At 36.9% G+C, this 16,674-nt stretch overlaps 1 protein-coding gene across 1 annotated transcript; it reads right to left on the reverse strand.

The window, feature by feature from the left end:
* Nucleotides 1-4,555: 4,555 nt before the first annotated feature.
* On the reverse strand, nt 4,556-16,313 carry abhd15a (abhydrolase domain containing 15a). Its single transcript, XM_051129896.1, has 3 exons — nt 15,252-16,313; nt 8,923-9,275; nt 4,556-6,626 (listed from the first exon to the last, which is right to left on the reverse strand). Exons 1-3 carry the CDS (start codon nt 15,849-15,851, stop codon nt 6,074-6,076), a joined length of 1,506 nt encoding a protein of 501 aa, XP_050985853.1. The 5' UTR covers nt 15,852-16,313; the 3' UTR covers nt 4,556-6,073.
* Nucleotides 16,314-16,674: the final 361 nt, after the last annotated feature.

A 16,674-nucleotide genomic window follows, 5' to 3' on the forward strand; every position in this document is an offset into this window, starting at 1 on the left:
GTCCAAATTCAAAATATTGTTTCTCCCGCCCTGACTCGGCGCTCACGCGGGTTGCCAGATTGAGGACACGCAAGAGGAATGACAATAGTATGCAATGAGCCATACATACTGTAAGCTGTTGAATTGATTTACCCACATTTTAAAATTCCTCTGGTCATAAAACCTTTTAGACCAGTCGTTCCCAACCTGCAAGTTTTTCATGTCTCCTTAATCAAACACACCTGATTCAGATCATCAGCTCATTAGTAGAGACTCCAAGACCTGAAATGGGTGTGTCAGACAAAGGAGAGATGCAAAATGTGCAGTGCTGGGGGACCAGTGATGTAATTGCCAGATGTAATGCGCTGCAAATTCAAACAAATGTTCATGTTTAAACATTTTCATTAATTTTGTAATTAAATTACGTTACGCTGTTACATGTAACTCGTTACTCCCCAACGCTGTTACTTTAGTTGTTCAATCCTGTCTCTTTGGAACAACTCTTGACTGTAACAGTGGAAACTAACTTCCCTGCTCTTTTGGCCTGTGCCTGGTATATCTGATGACAGTCAGCAGTCAAGTGGCCGCAGATCATGCTACACGGGCATGAAGTTGCACAATGGAAAAAAAACCCTGATGCAAGTCTCCACCAGAGAGGGCAATACCACCACGTAGCTGCCGGTAAACATAGCCAGCTTCTCCTTCTTCCTCCTCAACGAGCCGTAAAGATCGTGAAGAATGCGATTCAACCACGGCGAAATTAAAGTGGGAAGAATGCGAGGTCCTGATCTGGCCCCCTTCAGACAAGCCAGGCAACCTGTCACCCTACATTACATCTCCTGCCATCAGTCCTCCTCACGTCTCTGCCCAGGGGACAGGCGTTAACCAGCTCTTCTCCGATTCACAGCCAAAGATACTGAGAGATTAAAGCAGATTTAGGCATGAGAAGAGATGCATATGCGTTTGATCGAGAGAGCGAGTTCACCCCACCTAGTACATCTGCGTCATGCACATGCAAAGAATTTGCCAAAGGCTTCTGCAAATATTTGCTGCTTGAGTTGGGAAATGGTCACACCTGGGTAGCAACGACAAAGGCCAGGTCAAATAACACAGGTGTTGTACTTCTGCAGAGTCCAAATTACATCAACAAAACACACAAAGCATCAGCCAGAATCATGAGGTCTTTGGTTCGAACTTCAACTTTAAGCTCACCTAGAACAAATCTGTCCAAAAATGTGAGGTATTCAATGCATTTCATTAATGCTGAACATGGTGAGTGGATGTGGCCTCTCTTACATCACCCAATGACGGGTCAATATTGCCCACTGATGACCCACTAATGGTGCGCATCCCCACCGTGCTGCTAATTAACCCTGCATACATTGGAGAACTTCTCTGAACTGACATGATTAAAACCCGTTCTGTGAAACCCCTTTCTTTTATGCACACCAGGACAAAAGCATTGTATGATTTTCGACGCGAAATTATTTAGGTTACATGTGTCATGTTTCAGCTTAAAAATAGGTACTAAATATAAACTCGCTTTCCGAGCCAAAGCGAGTGAGCTCTGCGTCATGGTAACTGTCACTCATATCTGCACCGGTTTTCCATACTGCCCTCTGCTGCTGAAAACACATTTGTGAAGCAGTGTGCATGAGTATGCATGGAACATCAAGATCTTCAAACAATACCAATGACAAGGTTGTAGGATTACAATGCATATGAATTATGGTTGAAACTGCAAAAACAGCACTGAAAAAAATAATGTCATAAAAAAAATCTCATATTTAGTTATCACTTGGAGATTATTTTAACTTATTTGTTCATTAATGTGGCACTAGTCAACGTTTGATTTATCATGAGTTCATTTATTGACATTTGTTATTGTTAACTAAACTATTAAAAATCATTTCTTTAATTGAAATAAACCTAAAATAAAATATAAAACTTAAAAAACTTCTAAAAATTAAAAGTGGTGCCTTGCACCAAGTTAAAAAAAAATTGCTAAAACAAGTTAAAATTGCAAAAATAAATAAATGCATACATAAAAATTTAAATAAATAAATAAAATAAAATGTAAATAAAAATAAAGTAACTTTACGAGTTAAAAGACAATTCAAAACATTAAAAATAACTTGCCTTGCCAAGTTAAAAAAATTGCTAAAACAAGTTAAAATTGTAAAAAAAAAAATGCATACATAAAAATGTAAATAAATAAATAAAATAAAATGTAAATAAAAATAAAGTAACTTTACGAGTTAAAAGACAATTCAAAACATTATAAATAACATAACTGTATATAAATAACATTATAATAACACTTTGACACGCAATCTATGGTCAAAAGTATTTGGAGACTCCCTTCTAGCAGGTTTCAGCATCCCACATCACCAACAAGTGCATAAAATGAAGTGTACAGTCATCCAAACTTCAATTATATTACCAAAAAAAAAAAAAAGTAAAAAGTTGGTACTGGGGCAGAAACTTTTGAAAAGGTACACCTTTATCCCTAAAAGGTGCATATTAGTATCTTAAAGGTACAAGGACACTTGGTGCACATATTAGCACGTAAACGTAAATATTAGTACAAGCTGTCACTAGGGCAGTACACTTTTGTACCCACTTTTTATCTTGTGTACATTTTTGGACATTTTTTTCTGATTTAGTTTGGTCCATTTCTGTTTTAGTGCGATACAGCATGATAATGCCTCTGTGAACAAAGTGAGGTCCAACGTCATGTATGGATATTATTTGTAATTTCTGGGACAAAATTTTGACAGGACTGGAAAAAGTCCACCTGTAATAGTTGTTAGGATATGAGAATATTTGGCCAAAATATAACTATTTGAAAATCTGAAGGTGCAAAAAATCTAAATATTGGGAAAATCACATTTAACGTTGTCCCAATCAAGTCCTTAACAATGCATATTACTAATCAAAAATTACATTTTGATATATTTACGGTAGAACATTTACTAAATATCTTCATGGATCATGATCTTTACTTAATATCCTACTGATTTTTGGCATAAGAGAAACATCTATAATTTTGACCCATACTACGTATTTTTGGGTATTGCTACAAATATACCCATGCTGCTTATGACTAGTTTTGTGGTCCAGGGTCACATATAGTGGTTACTGTCCTATTTTCAGCTATTATCCACTAGATGGCATCATAAGGCAGTTCTATAAAGATTCTTGAATTGATCAATGCATGAGTAATTGTCGACAGCAGCAAAAGACATTGACTTTTACTTTAGTAAACATTCCTGCGGTATCTATAATAAAAGCTGTTTGATACTGTATATAACAAAATATTCAAACTCAATTTGACTTGACTGTTTGAAGTTGACTGCTCTCAATGTGGTTTCCCGACAGACAAGGTAAACAATCAAGTCATATTAGGGGCTAACGTTATAACCTTAACGAGTATTAAAACTGATTAAGACATGCATAATAGATTATCAGAATAAATGTTTGGGAACACAAAAGGGCAATTAAATTACAGTGCTAAATCTAAAAGGGCAGTTTTTTGGTCTCTAGCGAAATTAAGACACACTAGACTACTGCTAAAAGGTTTGGGTTGAGTAAGACTTTTAAATAAAATAAAAAATAAAAATAAAGGGACAAATACTTCTACTCCGCAAGAACGCAGTGATCGAAAGTGACAGTAAAGCCTTTTATATTGATTTCTAATTCTGAACTTTCTATTCATCACACAGCTCTGAAAAACATGCATCATGGTTTCCACAAAAGTATGAAGCAGCACAACTGTTTTCAACATTGTTTCTTAAACAGCAAATCAGCATATTAGAATGATTTCTGAAACATCATGTGACACTTAAGACTGAAGTAATGATGCTGAAAACTGAGCTTTGCCATTAAAAAAATAAATTACATTTTAAATAGTTATTTTAAATCGTAATGTTTTACACTCTTACAGTTTTCACTGTGTTTTGCAGAACAGATGCAGTCTGGGTGAGCATTAAAAAAAAAAAATCTTTCCAACCCCAAACTTTTCAATGGTAACATAGATGCCCATAAATGTCTGCAGAGTCATAGCACGATCGTAAACATTCATTACAGAACATATGCCAAGACTGTATATTAAAAATGTTTTTCCAGGATGATACTGACTGGAAAATTGACATGATTTGGTATATAGGTTAATTAAAAAGAGTAAAGCCAGAGGAAGAGAGCATTTCGAACAGTCTATAGTTTGCTGTAGCGCTGCCTGTCAGCGTGAGCGTCAGAGCCGGAGTCTGCAGAGACTGTCTCATCTAATCATACCCCCTCTCTCTGAGCTCAGGCTCCAGGCTGAAGCTATATTTGGGGCTGTCCAGAAAAAAAAAAAGTGTGATCATGCATCCAATGAACTGTGTGATCAGATAACGTGAAGCTTTGTGACAAACTGCACATGCTAACAAACGCTTCAGCTTTGCAGTCATTTTTGTGTCTGCTCTCAGGAAATGTTGTGGGAGTAAATGAAATCCCATTTCTGTTTCATGCAGTCCGTTGCATAACCTATAATTCAGACGCCCCGTTTACAAACAAAACCTGACTCGCATACATGAATGTGTTCAGCCGAAACCCTTTAATTAAAGCTCCCGTGTTCACAGATAATTTAACATACAGTACAAACAATGGGACACTAGAAAGACATGGAGATAGAAAAGGCAGAAAAGAAAAACGGAAAAATAAATCAGTGTCGGAGCTCCACCCATGTCAATGGGAGACCAGCTTTCTCTGAAACCTCAGAATGACGTCATGTGAAACCCCAGCAGTGCTGACTGACTCTTTACTCCGAATCCACAGGCTCCTACTCTTACGGCGGAGACAAGTCTAAATAAACTAGCAATCTCTGTCTTCTGAAAAACACTATAACACAGAGAAAATTACACAATGTCACTTTTCATTATCGTATGCAAAAAAATGTGCAGATAGCGCAAAATATTACTGACCTCCAAAGTACCAAAAGGAAGGCTACTATGTAGCCACTAAGTGTTTTAATCTTATCTAAAAAAAAAACAAACAAGCAGAACTTTAAAGAGACAGTTAACCCAAAAATTTAAATTCTTTTATTAATTACTCATCCTCATGTCATTTCAAACCTGCAAGATCTTCATTCATCTTCAGAACACAAATGAATATATTTTTGATGAAATCCGAGAGCTTTCTTAACCTCAACAGTACTATGGACTATTTTAACAACGTCATTACTACCTTTCTAGGCCTCAAACCTGGTTGCGTTGCTGTCTATGCAGGGTCAGAAAGCTCTCGGATTTCATCAGAAATATCCTAAATTGTGTTCTGAAGATGAACAAAGGTCTTAGAAGTTTGGAAAGACATGAGGGTGAGTAATTAATAACAGAATTTTCATTTTGGGGTGAACTGTCCCTTTAAGGCTCAAGTATATACTGCCATTCAATGAAGCAAAATATATTTTTAATCAGTATTTTTACTTTCAAAAACTTTGTTTTTAGAACATATTACATTTTTATTTTATTTTACTTTAGTTTTCCACTGGCAAACCCGTATTTTCTTGTTTTAACCACAAATCTAACTAAATGTGGTGAGCCAAAAAAGCCAATAGACTGTAGATGCCCATATTATTTCAAGATATCTAATAAAAAAATTACAAAATTTAGTAAGCCAAAAACTGCCAGTGTGGTAAGAAATTTATTTTATAATATCAAATTAAGTTTTATCTAAAACCAAAAAAGACATTAAAGATTTTTTTTTATTTACCAAAAAAATAAAATACTGATTAAAAAAATTATTTTTGCCATTAAATGTGACGTTCTGTAACCCTTCTCATGATTTACTTCAGATTTTAACGTTTTTCTCAAAACAAAATCTAATGTTTTGACATCCTCAAAGACCGGCGGCGTCCATCTATTGACAGTGGTAGTCCAAATTCTGAACAGTCGTGATTGTAAACTGAGATATTTTGACTCGACTGCTGGTTTTCTTGGCTGTGATGAACAGCAGGTCAGACAATGCGTTCTAATTTATCCTTTTCTGGCAGTGTTCTTGGCTATTTCAGTCTTTCCGTAAACCCAAACAAAGTGAGGACCCTTCAAGCACATCATCATCTGGTGTAGGACCTCTGCCAGTTGTAGATAGCATGAATGTTGTGCGAGCAGACAGGAAGTCTTTTGCACGTGCTGACACTGCGATGGCGGAAAGTCTTACCAGCCCCGCCTAGACCCCTCCGGCGGGCTGCCAGCTTGGCCCGCTCCTCCGCAGCAAAGAAATCAGTGGTCGCCCGAAAGAACTCCAGCACGGCCTGGTGGCTCCAGACGATCGGGCCTTCGTCTGATGTGGAGAAGCCGCAGTGGCCTCCGTGGGCAGTCAAAAGCAGGAAGAAATGTGGGTTGCTCTCAAAAAGCTCTAACGGTAGCGTGGGCTGAGGCTCCCCTCGGACGGGGTCGTCCTGGCTGCACACACACAGCACTGGAATGGCCACTTCATCTATGTCTCTCAGCGGGTCGTTACGTTCCCAGTACGCTTCCCAGCTACCTGCTCCCTCTGTCGCCCCTTTTAAGCCGGAATGACAGAACAGCGCCTCCTCCATTGCCTTCAAAGTACAGCTGGAGAATAAGTTGTCTGTGTGGACGAGCTCTCCAAGCACCGTTTTATACCTGCAGATGGGATTTAACACAATATCGAGTATAATTATTATAGAGAAGAGCAGCAACGGAAGAGTTTTGTTATCATCATTGATTCGAGTTACAACTAAGCAGGCAACCCGTTTAGACACGTGGCAGAAATCAATAGCACTGGATACGCATCGCTGGTCACTATGGCAACAGCATTTTAGTTTAATTTGGATCACCCCCGAGCTGATTTATTTCAGAAACACCTGTAACCAAATCCTTTTGAACAAGAAAACCACAACCATTCAACAATGCAAAAAAATACAAATGAATAAATACCGAAAAACAAAACAAGAAACTGGCAAAAGATATTAAGACTAATTTTCCCTTTTTCATATGTTTCTGTAACTTTTTTAAAAATTGCTTAGTGGATAAGAAACTTTATTCAATAAATACTGCCTAAAATCAAGTCGTTAAGTATTTTTCTTAAAAAAACACTAACAAAAATGCAGATTAAAGGCCCCAAAATCAGGTCAAAATGAAGTTCATTTTGTGGTGTTTTTCAGCTTGCTAGCTTTGAACTTTCTGGAAAAGTTTGCTTTGGCTGGTAAACACCTTTGAACCATCATTGGTCTATGGTGATTACATAATAGATAGGTGTGCTCTGGGGCTCTTCTTTTCAGTCAGTCAAGGTCGGATGTCTGCAAGTAAAAACATGAACAAACTGGAGAACTGCCTTACAGTAATAAAGCTGTAAAAGCAAAACTGACACTGTTTTATAATGTTAAAATAAGATAAATGATGTTTCGTTCTGAAATATGTAGTAGAAAACCCATGAAAGTTTTACGTTATTTTAAAAATCCACATCGTTTTATACATATTTGTACATATCTTTGACTATGGGGGTGTCATTATTTCGATGACGTCAAATGGTTGCACTCAGTAAGCTACTGGCGCTACCTGTTGTTATTTTTACCGCATGTTTTATACATATTGTTGGCTATGGGGGGCAACATTATTTCAACAACATGAAATGGTTGCACTCGGTACTACCCATTGCTATTTTTACCGCAACACAACTCAGAAAAATAACAAATGATGTCTCTTACTAAAATATGTAGTAGAAAATGCATGAAAGATTTACGTTATTTAAAAAATCCACATTGTTTTATACATATTTTGGACTATGGGGGTGTCGATGACGTCAAATGGTTGCACTCAGTGAGCTACTGGCACTACCTGTTGCTATCTTTACTGTAACAACTCAAAAAAATAACAAATGATGTCTCTTACTGAAATACGTAGTAGAAAACCCATGAAAAATTTACGTTATTTTAAAAATCCACATTGTTTTATACATATTTTGGACTATGGGGGGGCGCCATTACTTCGATTACATGAAATGGCTGCACTCTGTGATACTCGTTGCTATTTTGACCACAACACAACTTGGAAAAATAATAAATGATGTCTCTTACTAAAATATGTAGTAGAAAATGCGTGAAAGATTTATGTTATTTTAAAAATCCACATTGTCTTACACATATTTTGGACTGTGGGGGTCATTATTTTGATGATGTCAAATGGTTGCACTTGGTGAACTACTGGCGTTACCTGTTGCTATTTTTACCACAACTCTGAAAATAAAATACTAATACAATGACCACAGCTACTGAAAGAGCTTACATGCGATGATAGATATTAGTTTAGGCTTAAACCAAATGCCGTTCCATCGATTCTTCCTCACAAGGAGTCTAAACGCCCCAGGACACTGAGTGAAATCCGTGCTGAGAAACTCCTTCAGTAGCTGCAGCATCATGACAAGCATCAGCATGTTTACATCCTGCCAGGATGGCATCTAGTGTTTCTTGTCTGTTGTTTGTAAGCTCTTTCAGTAGCTGTGGTCTACTAAAAGCCTCAGAGGTATCAGCGCTAAAGTGGAGAGAACAAAGACGCAGGTCTTTAAGAAGTTTTATTTGTCCGCAGACATCTTCATATTCTTTTCTCCTCTTCTTATCGCTAGGAAAGCAGTGAAGACTTCAGTGAATTGCTTCTCTTATTGCCCTTCGACTGAAAATTACAACCATAAGCCATACAATGTGGTCATCATGTCAGTATTTTATTTTCCAAGTTGTGTTGTGGGAAAAATAGCAACAGGTAGGGCCAGCAGCTTCACATCATCGAAATAATGGCACCCCTCATAGTCCAAAATAAGTACATTTTTCTTGACAAAATTGAAATATTTCATCATCAATCTGTAAGCCATTTCTAAACAGACCTCAATTTAAACTTTTGTATTTTAAGGAAAGTGAGAGGAACAGAATCCTCCCTATAACCCTACCTGCTGAGGCAGATTTTCTGGTAAAGCAGAAGAGCCCAGTGGAACGGCCAGGTGGGGCCGCTCTCAAACCAGCTCTGGCAGCGGAAAATCGGAGACAGGCAGGCCGCAGCCGTCACATAGCTGGAGGAGCCACACTCGCCCAAGTAGGACAACAGAAGTCCTGAACCAGTGCTTTCACTCACAGCATAAATCTGGCCTGCTGGCTGTCTGTACCGAATGTAGCGCACCGCTTCCCGCAGGTCAGTCGGGTCACCGAACTGCTGCAGTTTCACAGTACAGAGCGGCGTTCCATTCTGACTCCGCCGGTTGAAGATCACAGGGAGGTAGCCGTGACTCAGAGCTGCCTCACAGAGCTGAGGAAAAAAAAACCCAGAAACGGTTACATGCCAGATACAGCACACAGGGGTCATACTTGTGCATATAAACAGAGATGTTTTGCTTGAGCCTTATCCACACCTGTAATAAGCAGTCTTGGGTTAAAGTAAAAATAAATATTCTAACATCTAACATCCACATTTCAGTTCAATTTGAAGCAGGGTGCTGCCATAACACTCTGTTAAGTATATATATCAGAAGTTTACATACCCCTTGCAGAATCTGCAAAATGTTAATTGTTTTACCAGAATAAGAGGGATCATACAAAATGCATGTTGTTGTTTTTTATTTAGTACTAACCTGAATAAGTTATTTCACATAAAAGACGTTTACATATAGTCCACAAGAGAAAATAATAGTTCAATTTATAAAAATGACCCCATTCAAAAGTTTACATACACTTGATTCCTAATATTGTGTTGTTACATGAATGATCCACAGCTGTGTTTTTTTGTTTAGTGATAGTTGTTCATGAGTCCCTTGTTCCCTCAGGTCCCAGAAATTATTTTTTTGTGTGTTTTGTGTATTTGAACCCTTTTCTACAATGACTGTATGATTTTAAGATCCATCCTTTCACACTGAGGATCACTTAGGGACTCATATGCAACTTTTACAGAAGGTTCAAGGTTCAAACGCTCACTAATGCTCCAGAAGGATAAATGATGCATTAAGAGCTGGGGGTGAAAACTTTTTAACAGAATGAAGATGTGTACATTTTTCTTATTTTGCCTAAATATCATCTTTTTTTCATTTAGTACTGCCCTTCAGAAGCTACAGAACAGAAGACAAAAGTAAAATTTACCCTGATCTTCAAATTCAAAAAGTTTTCACCCCCAGCTCTTAATGCATTGTGTGTCCTCAGTGTGAAAAGATGGTTCTCAAACTCATACAGTCATTGTTGGAAAGGGTTCAAATAAAACAAAAATGCTAACCAAAGAAGGATTTTTCTGAAGAACAGCGGGCAGTTTAACTATTCAGGACAGACAAGGGTCTCATAAACAACTATCACTAAACAAAACAAAACAAAAAAAAAAACAGCTGTGGTAACAACACAGTATTAAGAATCAAGCGTATGTAAACTTTTGAAAGGGGTCGTTTTTAATCAATTCAGCTATTATTTTCTCTTGTGGACTATATGTAAACATATTTTATGTGAAATATCATATTCAGGTCAGTACTAAATAAAAAATAACATGCATTTTGTATGATCCCTATTATTTTGGTAAAATAATTAACATTATGCAGATTCTGCAAGGTGTATGTAAACTTTTGACCCCAACTGTATATATAAATGTACATAAACATGTATTTTGCTACCATAATGTGATCAGTTTTCTCTGTCACTGAATTGTGTTAACATCAGGCTTGTGCTAAATTCTGTTACTTGATGGAAGGAACAGCAACACTGCTGCCAAATTCCACAAGTTTGAAGAATCCTTATAAATAAACAATCCAACAGAGTGCAAACTATCACATTTCCTATAATCTTAGAGTGAAGAAAATCAAGGAAAATATATGAAGATTTAGAAGATTTAGAAGTACACTAAAATGGAGATGAAGTACTGACTGATAATAAAACTCTATGCCTTAAATTAGATATCAATAAAATCCTTAAGTAAATTTAGGCATCACAACAATGTACAATATGAAATGTAAGCATTCATTTTGAGATTTGCTAAAGATTACATTTAACAGTATTATTAAAGTATCAGTGTTTTTAAGAATTTAATTTAAGATACCAAGAATTTAATTTAAGATACCAAAAAGATACCAATATATTGTGTATTCTGTACCTAAAACGTTAGGATTCATCTCCAAAAACAAGTGTGTTGTGGTGCTGGGCGGTTTGACCAAAAATATGTCTCATGGTTTTTTTAGGATTCTGGCGGTTTCACGGTCTATCGCGTTTTTTTCCCTGACTGTGCCTCTATATAAATCAGACTGCATGAAACAGTTGCAGAACCACATCATTTTAAACACGATCCAAACAAATATGCTACATATAGTATGAGCAGTTCTTGTTGTCAATTAGATTGTATAATTTCACAATTTAAAGCAAAACAGAATGGTCTGACCTTAGCTTTGTGAAATTATGCTACATAAAACATCTGAATAAAACAAAAACAGCAGACTGGATAAATAAGAGCGCAAATTTAATCTTTGACAGCAGGTGGCTCTTACGGAACAGCAGTGATACTGCATTTCCTTGTTGCTGTGCTTTTAAATACTACATTAATATGCATTTTGAAGTAACATGAAAAGAAAATATCATCTAAACTTTTCTAACGACAGTCAGTTCCCCTAAGAGATACACTGATTCAAACCCCTCACCCCCAGTTCAGTATTTTACAGTTACAGTTGGTTTATTGGTTGGTTTACAGTTAAAGAATTAGTTCTGTGTTATTAATAGTTCTTTAACCATTAGTTAACAGGGATCCACTCTCAATTCACGACACTGTCTACGTTGCTTAGCCATTTGTGTGCAATTTTTAAAAAATGTATACCGTGTGCATAATTCAAACCGGTTTACTGTTTGAAATGGTATATCACCCAGCACTAGTGTGTTGATACTATTCTCCAATATCACTATATCATAACTTGACCAGACACAGCAAGTTGTGGTGCTCATACAACAAGTACATTTTCAAATTTGGCTTGAAACACATTCCCATCCTATTACTCTTCAACTTGTTATTTTCTGTCATCCTTATATTCCCTTATCAGGGGTAAAAGATCAAAATGACCAAAAACAAAAATGAAAATGCACAGTAATTCCTCTGTTCTCTTCACGATGGCAAATGTCTAATTGTTCCAAGATGCAAATGAATATGACTTAATGTAGAAACAGGATCTGCCTCTCACCACAGTATTTTCATGTCCCTTACTTACGTCAATTCCCTTAACAGCCAGGAAACACACCAGCGCTCACTGCAGTCCAGCGCTGCTTTGCGAAGTGCAAATTGGGTGCAGCCTCTCGCCTAGCGTGCAGTGATCACCCCGTAAATAACATTCATCTGGAAACATATGGAAACCGGAGTGGAGCAGCACTCAACCCCAACCAACATCTTAAAATGTGTCTATCTGAACATACATTCAGACTTGCATATTGCAGCCTTTAAACAGATCGTGCCAAATCTATAAAACTAAAAGGGAACCATATGCATGATTTCATTGTTTGTAAAAAAAAGAAGTTGGGTCTCTGCTAATGTACATTTTCAGTCAGTCTAATCACAGCTCATTGTCACAAATAGTTTTTCCACAACCAAAAAATGCAAAACTGACTAGATGGCATTTGACTTACAACAATAGCCTCTAATATGCCATCTGTCTACAAAGCTACCTTCACCATCACTGCTCTCAGTCATGCCCCACATAAAAAGATAGAGCAGAGGAGCCTGCTGACACACTGATTATATTCTCCACAATGCACAGCTAACAAAGTTCCGGTGAGAACTGAGTACATTTCTCTGGGACTCATCCATGATGGAGTGTGAAAGCTAATGAGTTTACTTAAAGTTGCCTGGAGCTTTAGGTCTGGAATATGGAGTGAGCTCCAAATTGGGTGAGGAGGAATGACTCACTGACTGCTGCAAAGAGTCAGAGAGGGGCTCTATCGTGCATGCTATAATTGAAGTAATGAAAAAGTCATGCAGCATCTTCTCTTTGATGCAAAACAGTCAAACAGAATACATTCACTTCACCTACTGTACCCCAGTTTCATACTGTATTCTCAATACTAATTTGCTACTTCCCCATGAGGATTAATACCTGTACATTTAATTGTTTTCTGTTAACTGCTTCAGTTTTAAAAATTCAGACTGAATTCAAAAGTGCATTCAAGTCTTTTAGTACAATAACAATGTTTCTCTTGTCTGTTAAGTATAACCCCACCCTATAAAACCCTATTTATTCTAGATAATATATGTGAAAAATAAAACAGTACATTAGTGTTTTCGGGCACAGAATGTAAACAATGCCACTAAACCAAAAAAGACTTGCACATTTTGCTGATTATTGCTGCTGAAAATGGTCAATTATTGTCATGTTTTGGGCTGTACTAATCAGTCAGACTGGGAAAAACAATGGGAGTACTACAGACTGCCAAAAATGAAAACAAATCAAGGAGAAGAGTACAAAAAACTGTCTAAAGGAACAAAAGGCATTTGTGGTTGGTCAAACTGAACCAGGATTTCCAGGGCAAGAATCTTAATAATATTCATGTTTGTTATCATTTCCGGTCAGGTAAAATATTAGGCCAATATTCTAATTAATACTCCTCATACGCATCTTTACCACCTATTAACTTTAGTTAGACAAAATATTGTGCCCTTTCCTGCTTACTAAGTGCTTTTCCATATGATTTAACAGCCTAAATTAGCAGAACCATATATTCAGTAGTACATTAACCATGCAGTCCATGCTGTTGTTTACATCCGAGTATCTCCAATATGGCCGCGCATTTGGGTAACTGACCAAACCGTGACGTAAGAGCAAACCCTCTATACCACCTTTTGTTTTTGTTTGTGTGTGTGCACAAGTACTGTTAGCCACAGACTTGATTTTGACTCCTAAATCAAAAGCTGCTTCTCTTCTTAAAAAAAAGAAATATATATCAAATCCACATCTTGATTGGCCTACAAATTGACAACACAACAGAAAAGATCTATGCCAGTGTTAGAAAACTGCTGTAGATATTTTGGTTGCCATGTAGTGTTTTGAAAATTATATCAAAGGGGTGTTTAGACTCATAAACCCTATAACAGTGAAAATATAAAATAGATTTTATCCAAATTTAATTCATGAATTTGCTAAGCTGCACAACAGCTGAAAACCAAAGGTTAAAGGTCATAACTGGTTCTTTTGAATATGGGTCAATAAGAATACTTATTTAAGGATTAAATCTATCTACACTACCAGTCAAAAGTTTTTGAAAATTTTTAATTTTTAAAGTCTCTTCTGCTCACAAAACCTGCATTTATTTGATCCAAAGTACAGCAGAAGCAGTAACATTTTGAAACATTTTTACTACTTAAAATACCTGTTTTCTATTTGAATATATTTTAAAATTAATTTATTCCTGTGATTTCAAAGCTGAATTTTTGGCATCATTAATCCAGTCACATGATCCTTCAGAAATCATTCTAATATTGATTTGCTGCTCAAAGAAAATTTGTTATTATTATTATTATTATTATTATTATTATTGTGTTAAAAACAGCAGAGTAGTTTTTTTCCTTTAATTTTTTTATTAATATAAAAGTTCAGAACAGCATTTATCTGAAACAGAAATATTTTATAACATTATAAGTGTTGTTATCATCACTTCTGATCAGTATAAAGCATCCTTGCTAAATGGAACAACACTGACATTTGTTGGTATAGTGCATAAGGTTACAAAAGCTTTTTATTTCAGATAAATGCAGATCTTTGGATCTTTCTATTCTTCAAATAATCATTAAATGTACTCAACTGTTTTAAATATTAATAATAATTATAATAATAATAAATGTTTCTTGAACAGCAAACCAGCATAGAATGATTTCTGAAGGATCATGTGACACTTCAGCCTGGAGTAATGATGCTGAAAATGTAGCTTTAATCACTGGAATACATTCCATTTTAAACAATTTTAGTACAAAATATTTTTATTTCACTGTTTTTGCTGTATTTTGAATCAAATAAATGCAGAAGGAATTCTTGGTGAGCAGAAAAGAATTCTTAAAAAAAAATAAAATAAATAAAAATCTTACTGTTCAAAAAGTTTTAACTGGTAGTGTACAGTATCTGTGTGTAAAAAAAGGCCAAAGGTAAAAGATCATATACACACACACACACACATGTATGTGTAGATAGATATATATTACAGATAACTAAACAATATGGTATTTACAGCTACAGTGCACCGCACTCTTTACTCCTAAAAAGGTTAAAAAATGTTTCAAGAAGACTATTACCTTTAGAACATTCCTGGTGATTTTCCCAAAAGAGTTGGGAATGATGAGCAGAACTGGACTTGTGGAATTACTGGACGTCCTGCGCCTCTTGTGATGTGCTGCACCAACAACAGCCCAGTCCAACGCCACGAGTCCATCATCACTCAACTGCAAATGATCTCGGATGAAATGCACCGGACACTCAAACGGCCACAAAGCGCCGAAAACAGTCTGCAAAGACGAACTCATTCGCCAGTTCCATTTCGGTATCGACAAAGACTTGCAAAAACTCATGCAATGTTTAAGAAGGTAGTTTGCCAGCGCAGAGGGTTTGCAAATCAAAGCGACCGCGTCTGATACACCTTGTCCGTCTAGTTTCGAGTCGCATCTCTCCGCGGATCTTTTGCTGTCGCGTCGTGGAAGCAGCAGCGTGGAGTGACTCTCCGCTCCTAAACACTTCACCACTGGCCAGAGTATGGCCATTAAAACCATAAAACAGGCAGCACCAACCCATTCCAGCATTTGAACGGCTTCTGAGGCTGCAGTTGAGAAACCTGCACAAATAAACTGCCTACCTCCAAAAGCTTCCGATGTTTGTTTAAACACCCTGCCAAATGACATAAGCGAGTCCGTTCAGTGTTAATTGATAGCCGCACCGCACAGGTAGTCGCCTAAAAATGAACGCAGCCTTTGGTAGCGACTATATAAACTTCAAAGTTTTGAGGCTGGGTGGTTTTTACCCTCATATCCAGTAATTCGTCGCTGTTCTCCAAGATGGCACGTTTTCCCATCATCAAAATTTATGTCAGAAGAATGTGTTGTGTTGCCGCCATAGTTCAAAATGAAGCGCCCTCGCTGCCTCTCTTTGTGCTCCGTCCGATTATGCAACTGCTCCTCTTTCGCAGTCAACTCTTCACCTGCATCCGCCTGTCAGACTCATGCAGCCTTCTTGTGGCATTGTTGTGCTCATTTCAGTGGTCTGCCACAGAACAGATATTGTGATGAATGATTGTCAGATAGTTTTCTGTGTGGAGTCGCATCACACACTGGCTCGAGTCCGTGAATCATCCCTGTTTTAGAGAAGGAACGCCCTCTCCAGAAGATATTATTCATCTGCAATACTTTTAGGCTGATGCTGTAATAAATCGCACTTGTCTCGTACCTCTTACAGTCGTGTTTCTGAACAGCTGTTGTTCATTACAAAAAACATTAAAGCGATTTCAACTCTGGTAGGATAAGTTTTACACACACACACAAAAAATGAACAGCAAATTTTTATAAATATTATTAAAAATATACATGAGATGAAATATACTGGTGTTTTAAAGCAGTTTTATTTTATATGAAGCGGGTCGCTATGTTGACATCACATGACCAGTGTCGCACAACTATGGAAGCTCATTTCCCACTGAATTCAAATAAATAAATAAAAATAGAAAAGGTA

Source organism: Labeo rohita, chromosome 15 (assembly GCF_022985175.1).
Source record: "Labeo rohita strain BAU-BD-2019 chromosome 15, IGBB_LRoh.1.0, whole genome shotgun sequence".
NCBI lineage: Eukaryota > Metazoa > Chordata > Actinopteri > Cypriniformes > Cyprinidae > Labeo > Labeo rohita.

Bases quoted from the DNA above. Each gene is read 5' to 3' on its own strand.
- abhd15a (XM_051129896.1), bottom strand. From the start codon at position 15,851: ATGTCATTTGGCAGGGTGTTTAAACAAACATCGGAAGCTTTTGGAGGT. The intron at 9,276-15,251 runs GTAATAGTCTTC...TTTTTTCCTCAG, and splicing joins TCACCAGGAATGTTCTAAAG to CTCTGTGAGGCAGCTCTGAG. The intron at 6,627-8,922 runs GTAGGGTTATAG...TCCCATCTGCAG, and splicing joins CAGAAAATCTGCCTCAGCAG to GTATAAAACGGTGCTTGGAG.